The following is an 8,369-nucleotide window of genomic DNA, read 5'->3' on the forward strand; positions in this document are numbered from 1 at the left end:
TAACTCAAAATGGCTTTTTTCCCTCCAAAACTCAAAAAGGGGCGGGATCAGGGAACCTAACTATAACTGGCAGGTGGCTTACCCTATAAATGTAAATTATAACAGGAAACCCCCTGCTACAAATCCCAAGCATGGGATTGCACACAAACATGCAAACACAGCAAATAAATCTGTAGCTCCTGGAACAGCTGTTCCAGAACAGAAGCAGTAAAAAGAAAGGAAGAAAGGAAGAAGGAAGGAAAGAAAAAAGAGAAGGAAGAGGAGAAAGGAAAGGAAGAAGGAACAAAGGGAGGGAAGGAAAGACAGGAAGAGAAAGAAGGAATAAAAGGAAAGTGTGACAAAAATCAGGAGAAAATGGAAGGAAAAAAAAAGGGAAGGGGAGAAAGTAAGGGAGGGAAGAAAGGAAGAGAAAGCGGAAAAGGAAGGTGTGTGACAAAAAACAGGAGAGGAAAGAAAAGGAAGGAAGCAAAGAAGAGAAGAAAAAGACGAAGGGAGGGAAGGAAAGAAGAGAAGGAATGAAGAGTAAAGAGTGGAAGATATGGGACAGAAAGGCCTTTTGTAAGCCACTCTGAGTCCCCCTTAGGGGGTTGAGAAGGGCGGGGTAGAAGCACTCCAAATAAATAAATAAAATAAAGGGAAGGAAGAGAAAAGAGGGAGAATGTATTATGAGAGAAAGCAAGGTAAGGAAAAAAAAGAGAGAGGAGAGGAAAGGAAGAAAGGGATAAAGTGGAAAAGAAGAGGAAGAAAAGAGGGACAAGATGTATGAGGGAAAGAAAGGATGAACTGAGACGGAGGAGGTGTATGAGGGAAAGGAAGGGAGGAAAGGAAGAAAAGGAAGGGAAGGGGAAGAGGAGCAGGGAAACCCAGGCTTCCGCCTTTCAGCTCTACTTCCTGTCTCCTTCCGGTCAGTTTGGACCAAAGGTCTTCTCGTTTGACACTGACTCCCGCCGAGAGCCCCACTCCGGATCCATGTGCGAGGGAGATGGTGGTCCAGGCTCTCCAGGAAAAGGAGAGGCCAGAGAAGAGGAAAGCAGAGGGAACGGATCTGGAGCTTAATCACTACGGAAGGGAAAAGAGGAGGTGAGAAGGAGCCAATATCTGTGTCAAGAAAGATTGCATAGAATCCTAGAGCCTTCCCGACAGATGCCCATCCCGCCTCTGCTTGAAAAATTCCAGAGAAGGAGACACCACCAGACTCCCAGGCAGCGGTATTTTCCACTGTCTTATTGTTTAGATGGTCTTCCTTTTTATGGCACCATAAAAGGAATTCCAGAAAAATGTCAGCGATCAAAGGAAGGGGGAAGTCTGTGATCAAGGGCTCTTTGACATAGAGAATGGAGTGAGAGCACCTCCCGGTGGCCAGAATTCAGCACAACCTCCAGGACGCCGAAGTTGGGAAAATGCGAACATAATACCTCTATCTGTTTATTTATTTACACCATTTAAATTCTGCCCTTCTCACCCCGAAGGGGACTCAGGGCAGATCACAGAACACATACACAGCCAACATTCAACGCCATTGAACGGACAGGACAGACAACAGATAGAGGTATATGTCAGTATTTTTTGCAAATTCGGCATCCTGGAGGTTATGCTCGAGTCAAGCACTGAAAGGGTTAAATGGATGCAGTGACTCAGAGAAACTGCAGTTCAATATAAGCAGGTGTGCCTGTTGTTTAGTAACGCCTCAGTTTGTGAGAGCTCTCAGTGTGAGAGAAGCCTCTCTGTGTGAGAAAACACCTCAGTGGGAGAAGTGTGAAGTAGGCCTCAGAGTGTGAGATAGGCCTAGATATGAGAAGGCCTCGTGTGGGAAGCTTCAGCGTGAAGGCTGAACTTTATTTGTGTCAAGAGTCTGCTATTTCGTTTTTTTTATGGCGCTGTAAGATACCTCCCTGCCTAATTTCTCTACTCACAGCTGTTTTCAAACTGCTTATTTCAGTGTTTCTCAACCTGGGGGTTGGGACCCTTGCGGGATGATGAGGGGGGTTACAGAGGGAGCTCCTTTGGCAATATTTCTGATGATCTTAGGAGCTCCTTTGGCAGAGAAGGCTGAGGATCTCTCTGCCTATCCTTCTCTTCCTTTTTGGAAACAGATGGCGAAACCTCCCACCAAAAGCCCTCCTGCACTGTGATTGGCTGGCCTCTCAGCCGAGGAGAGGGCTGTTTCTGAGACTCCAAGCAGGGAGGGGAGAGCAGGTGTGCTTGGCACATGGCAGTATGGTGCGTGGGAGAGCATGCAAGGCTGGAGGGAGGCTCAGGCCAGGGAGTCCCTTCAAGGCATGGGGGTTTTGTGTGGGAAGTTTGGTTCAATTCCATCATTGGTGGAGTTTGGAGTGCTCTTGGATTGTAAGTGAACTATAAATCCCAACAACTACAACTCCAAAATATCAAGGTCTTATTTCCCCCCAAACTCCACCAGTCTTTGCATTTGGGCATATTGCCAAGTTTGGTCCAGATCCATCATTGTTTGAATCCATAGTGCTCTCTGGATGTAGGTGAACTACAACTCCAAAACTCAAGGTCAATGCCCATATAACCCTTCCTGTATTTTCTGTTGGTCATGGGAGTTCTGTGTGCCAACTTTGGTTCAATTCCATCATTGGCAGATTACTCTTTGATTGTAGGATAAATATAAATCCCATCAACTACAACTTCCAAATGACAAAATCAATACCACCCCCCCCCCCCCCACTCCACCAGTATTCAAATTTGGGCATTTTGAGTATTTGTGCCAAATTTGGTCCAGTGAATGAAAATACATTTGCATGTTAGATATTTGCATGACAATTCATAACAGTTTCAAAATTAGAGTTAGGAAGTAGCAACAAAAATCATTTTATGGTTGGGGGTCGCCACAACATGAGGAACTGCATTAAGAGGTCGCGGCATTAGTTATGAAGGAATGTGATGGATGGATGAATGAAATTGTGTCATGTGGTCGTACGACATTATTTCTAGTGTCATGTGATCTCTTCCAAATCCTATTATTCTATTATTCCTCACAGTCGCTATGAGAGTGCAGAAAGTGGGTCCAGTCAAGTCCCGGCGTCCGGTGGAGCCCCGGCATCCATTGTGCCCCAGTGAGTGCCAAGCATTGTGGGGACTTTGTGGCAAAATTGTGGGGGGAGGGGTCTCTGTTGAGAGACGAGGCCAATGCTCTCCCTCCTCCCCCTTCTTTCCTAGGCCTGGCACTCTGGACACCCTCCCTGGCCACAAGAGAGCCTTCAAGAGGAAACACTGCTCTTCTCCATTGTCAACCAGCTCCACCGAGAGCATCTCTTATGGGATCCCCCAGATATTCAAGGCCAAGGTGGGTGGTACTTCGTGTCAAAACTGTTTGTTTGGCCGTTAATGGAGTTCATTTATACCTAGGACAAAAAATATCTGGCCTTTTTGTTATAAGTCCTGTCAGAAATAGTAAAAATTAACTAGCTGTGTTAATTTTTCCAAACACGTGAGTCAAGCACTGAAAGGATTAAATGGATGCAAAGAAGCTGTAGTTCAATATAAGCAGATGTGCCTGTTGCTTAATAACGCATCAGACTGTGAGAGAAAATTGCTGGAAGAAACATTAACAACCTCAGATATGCAGATGACACCACTCTGATGGCCGAAAGTGAGGAGGAGCTGAGGAGCCTTCTAATCAAGGTGAAAGAAGAAAGTGCAAAGCTGGGTTGCAGCTAAACATCAAAAAAACCAAGATTATGGCAACAAGAATGATTGACAACTGGAAAATAGAGGGAGAAAATGTGGAGGCCGTGACAGACTTTGCATTTCTGGGCGCAAAGATTACTGCAGATGCAGACTGTGGCCAGGAGATCAGAAGACGCTTCCTTCTTGGGAGGAGAGCAATGTCCAGTCTCGATAAAATAGTGAAGAGTAGAGACATCAGACTGGCAACAAAGATCCGCCTAGTCAAAGCCATGGTATTCCCTGTAGTAACCTACGGATGTGAGAGCTGGACCTTAGGGAAGGCTGAGCGAAGGAAGATCGATGCTTTTGAACTGTGGTGTTGGAGGAAAGTGCTGAGAGTGCCTTGGACTGCAAGAAGATCCAACCAATCCATCCTCCAGGAAATAAAGCCTGGCTGCTCATTGGAGGGAAGGATAGTAGAGGCAAAGATGAAGTACTTTGGCCACATCATGAGGAGACAGCAAAGCCTAGAGAAGACAATCATGCTGGGGAAAGTGGAAGGCAAAAGGAAGAGGGGCCGACCAAGGGCAAGATGGATGGATGGCATCCTTGAAGTGACTGGACTGGCCTTGAAGGAGCTGGGGGTGGTGACAGCCGACAGGGAGCTCTGGTGTGGGCTGGTCCATGAGGTCACGAAGAGTCGGAGACGACTGAACGAATGAACAACAACAACTGTGAGAGAAGCCTCTCTGTGTGAGAGAATGCCTCAGTGGGAGAATAGGCCTCAGAGTGTGAAGTAGGCCTCAGTGTGCGGTAGGTCTCAATATGAGAAGGCCTGGTGTGATAAGCTCCAGTGTGAAGGCTGAACTTTATTTGTGTTATGGAAACCTTGTTGTTGTAAACAGCGCAACTGTATTATATAACTACAAAGAAAAGAGATGTAACATTGGTCTGTGTTTTTGTTTCTGTTCTTTTTCTCACTTTGGGCTACTGGTGCTGGGTCACACTGCTGCTGATAAGTTACTCTGCTGTATATTTATGGGGAGGGTCTTTTGTTAATAAGCCCACTTGTCCAACAAGGACTTTTAAAAATCTCCTTTTGGGGGTCTTGGTTGTAATTGCAAATGCAATGCCTGCTGGCTTATTACCAGAAGGAGCCTATTGGATCAAGGACTTCTTTGGGAGAATGCGAAGGGCCTCCTTTTGTTTTCTTTCTTCCAGGGGGGGAAGAAGACTCTGAAGAGCACACATGGGCAGGACAATTTGAGCAAAGAGCCGAGCTGTTCGCAGAGCAGTCACTTGTAAGTGCTGCATGTTAGGTGGGCGCTTTCTTTCTCCATTCCTGTTCTGATTGCTTTGAGGAGACTGGGAGGAAGAGGCTGTTCTCTGGAAGCAGAGCATGATAGTTTATGTTGCTCTCGCCTCATTGACGGGGGTTTATAGTGAGGGGGTGGGGGAAGAGCCTGCAGCCACCAACCCAACCCAACAGAGAGCTTCATTTTGCCTTCCTGCAGGGAGAATGGCCCCCACAGGACCATGCAGGTGAAAATGGGTAAGTTGGAGGCGCGGTAGGGAGGAAGGAGGCAGGTTTTTCCTTCTAGGAGTCTTTTCCCAGCCAAACCTGGCATCTTTTCCCAAGATGTTGTGGAGACGCCCCGCCAAGAAGCATCCAACCTCCAGGCCCCAGCCTTGTGCCCCGACAGCCCAAAGTGGATGAGTGTTTCCTTTGTCAGGATCAATCCAAACGAGCCATCAAAACTGGTGAGCCGTTCCTGTCCTCAAAGGCCCTCCCTCCACCGTGGTGCTGCCAGTTCCCTGGCTGGCATGATAGCCTTCTTTGGTGGGAGGAAGGAGGCCCTCACCTGCCTCTTTCTTGGCAGACTCCCGAACTAGAGGCACTTTCCGAAGCCATGAAGGTGCGTGCCGAGGCCGAGAAAGCAGCCAGACTGCAGCAGGAGGACCACAGTGTTTGCACGGAGCAGACAAGTCAGGGAGGAGCTCCTCCTTCCCCACAGCCAGGCCCGAGCTGGCCAGCGGGTGTGTCATTAATACTTTTATTCTGTTTTCAGTGAGACAGAGTATTAAGCACTTTAGCGCAGCAGGTTAATCCCCAGCTGCAGCTGCAGTAAATCTTGCCAGCCGAAAGGTTGACAGTTTGGAGCCGGGACAGGGTGAGCTCCCGTTGAGCAGCAGTCGACGGGGACGGAACAACGGGCAGAAGATGTCCAGGCAAGGGTGGTGATTCCAGACGGTTTGATGAAAGAGACATCTCTGCTTTGCCTTCCTCAAGGTCCGGATTCAATGCCTGTCATTTTTGGCTCAGGAGTCCCTTTTAGCCATGAAGAATTGCTGCCCCCTGTGACTGAGATGGAGGTTGACGGGCCCAGCTCCTCGTCCGTTGCTGCTCCTCAGCTTCCTTCTCCAAGCGCCGCCCCGAGCAGTGGCGGAGGGGGTTTCGTAGCTAAGACCCCCATCAAATATTCCCGCTCAGTGCTGCGTCCCGCCACCCTCGCCGCTCCCACTCCCAGTAATAGGCAGGCCCAACTGACCCCCAGTAGTGGGCCCCTTCAGACATCTGCCGGTCCCACCCAGGGGCCTGTGGAGTTGGGCAGCCCCTTTGGCTTTCCAGCCTCCGGATCCAGCACCAGCGGGGCCTTGCAGGCCGCATACAGCCTCCCCAGGCCCTCGGGCTCCTTTCACTTCTAGGTGGGCACCCCAACAGCTAGCGGAGGAAGGGCCTTGGGCAACTAAGCAGATTTGGAACCACCGATGGGTCCCTCCTGCCGCCTCTGATGAACCTGGTGGGCAGCGCTCCCCAGGATGCCTCCTCTTTCTCTTCCTCCAGCGGCCTCAGCTTCAGCCTCACCTTCAGCATCCCAGACCCAGATGGCATTACAAGGTGGTGAGTCCTTGGTTATTCAGGCTGGAAGGGGGGGGGTTGTAATTGTTGCCCGTCCAACACGACACTGGACACCTACAATACTAACAACAGGGACTCAAAGGGTGAAGGCAAGGAACTATTGGTTTTGGAGCGCCTGGTGGCGCTGTGGGTTAAACCGCTGAGCTGCTTAACTTGCTGACCGAAAGGTTGCAGGCTTGAATACGGGGAGTGGGGTGAGCTCCCACTGTAAGCCCCAGCTTCTGCCAACCTAGCAGTTTGAAAATATGCAAATGTGAGTAGATCAATGGGCACTGCTCCAGCAGGAAGATAATGGCGCTCCGTGCTGTCATGCCAGTGGCCATGTGACCTTGGAGGTGTTTACAGACAACGCTGGCTCTTCGGCTTAGAAATGGAGATGAGCGCCTGAGTCCCAGAATCGGACACAACTGGACTTAATGTCAGGGGGAAACCTTTTAGCTTTACCTACTAACTATTGGTTCAGAAATTGAATTGAAACGGCTTATCCAAACGTGGATCTCAACGGCAGGCACGTCTTGCTTCCAGTATTCCCTGGTAGTCCCTGATCTAAAGTGCCGCCCTTTCCTCAGGCCAAGGGGCAGACAAAATGGCTGACCCAAACTCCCCCCTCATAGAACTAACATAAAAGTAACTACTCTGAAGAAGCCTGACAAAAGGAACTGGGACTTGAACATTTCCATCACATTATAGTTTTGCTTATAATTGATATAAACGCATCACTTACTGATTTATTCATCTATCCACCCTCTCTCTTTCAATATACATGCTTCTCCCCCCACCCCCAATAATAACTCTTCAAGTGGATTTCCTTCCTTGTAACTAGGAATCTGATGTCTGTAACTGGAAACCTGCACTTAGGCCAGGTTAATGCAGGGGGCTAAGATGACTGCTGCTCACACCTCTGCTATTCGCAAAGACCATCGCTGACCAGCATCTCTTTCCATAGGTCCCTCACCGTTGACATTTTCGATTGGAGCCAGGGCCAAGTTGGGGGCCCAGCAGCAGCTCCAGGCTCGGAGGCACCACCCCAGGAGAAAATGACCGCCAATGGGTCGGGATTCTGTTGAGAGACTGCCAACTGGCATGCCTGCCAATCAAAACCCCACCCTGTTCTCATTGGAACTGTCTAGGGCGCCTTGTCCTTAGATCTGCGAATGTCACTGTGAATATATATATAGTATTTATATAGTATTTAAGAGCATTTAAAACCAATATTTAGAAATTGAGCAAGCAGTTTGTTTCAGGGTCAGCGGGAGCGCTATATTTGTTTACTTGTTTGTTTGAGAGCAAAGGGAGAGCCTTGGGAAGGAGGGAGGGATAATGGATCTTGGATTTCGATTGGATATATTTCTTTACTTGTTTGTTTGTTTGTTTGTAAGTTAGAGGAAAGCCTTGGGAGGGAGGGAGGTGGTTATGGATTTCGATTAGATATCTTTGTTTACTTGTTTGTTTGTTTGTGATTAAGGGGGGCCAAGGGAGGGAGGGAGAGTTGATATTTATTTATGCAGATACTTTTTTTGTCTATATTTATACCTTTGTAACTAATAAAGAATAGAGGTTATTTGAACCTGCTTTGGTGTGGCTGCTTGGTTTTTTGGCCTCCAGATCAAGCGTCCGACTCTGTCCGAAGTTGGTTTGACCAACTGGCCAAGGAATAATGATGATGATGATGATGATGATGATGATGATAATTGCAACCCTTTTGGTACTAATGTTAGAGAGTGGTCAGTGGTCAAAGTGGTCTCTGGCCAAGTGGTCCCTGGTCCAAGTGGTCCCTAGTCAAAAAAAAGGTTGGGAACCACCTAGATGGAAGAGA

At 48.3% G+C, this 8,369-nt stretch overlaps 2 protein-coding genes across 3 annotated transcripts in view; one reads left to right on the forward strand and one right to left on the reverse strand.

Moving 5' to 3' along the window:
• LOC137094983 (cytohesin-3) overlaps positions 1-8,369 on the reverse strand; it is a 326,264-nt gene that overhangs the window by 241,329 nt on the left and 76,566 nt on the right. The window lies entirely within an intron of this gene.
• LOC137094965 (nuclear envelope pore membrane protein POM 121-like) lies at positions 763-8,086 on the forward strand. Of its 2 annotated transcripts, XR_010908746.1 has the most exons (9): positions 763-1,080; positions 3,006-3,080; positions 3,184-3,310; positions 4,855-4,934; positions 5,148-5,185; positions 5,273-5,394; positions 5,514-5,670; positions 5,924-6,535; positions 7,500-8,083. XR_010908746.1 is itself a non-coding variant. In XM_067461031.1 (8 exons), the coding sequence occupies exons 1-8, from the start codon at positions 983-985 to the stop codon at positions 6,337-6,339; spliced, it is 1,113 nt and encodes a 370-aa protein (XP_067317132.1). In that variant the 5' UTR covers positions 763-982; the 3' UTR covers positions 6,340-8,086. The 2 variants fall into 2 exon arrangements, 1 of the variants encoding a protein (XP_067317132.1); XM_067461031.1 differs by having other exon boundaries at positions 5,924-8,086.

This window comes from Anolis sagrei, chromosome X, assembly GCF_037176765.1.
Source record: "Anolis sagrei isolate rAnoSag1 chromosome X, rAnoSag1.mat, whole genome shotgun sequence".
NCBI classification, from domain to species: Eukaryota; Metazoa; Chordata; class Lepidosauria; order Squamata; family Dactyloidae; genus Anolis; species Anolis sagrei.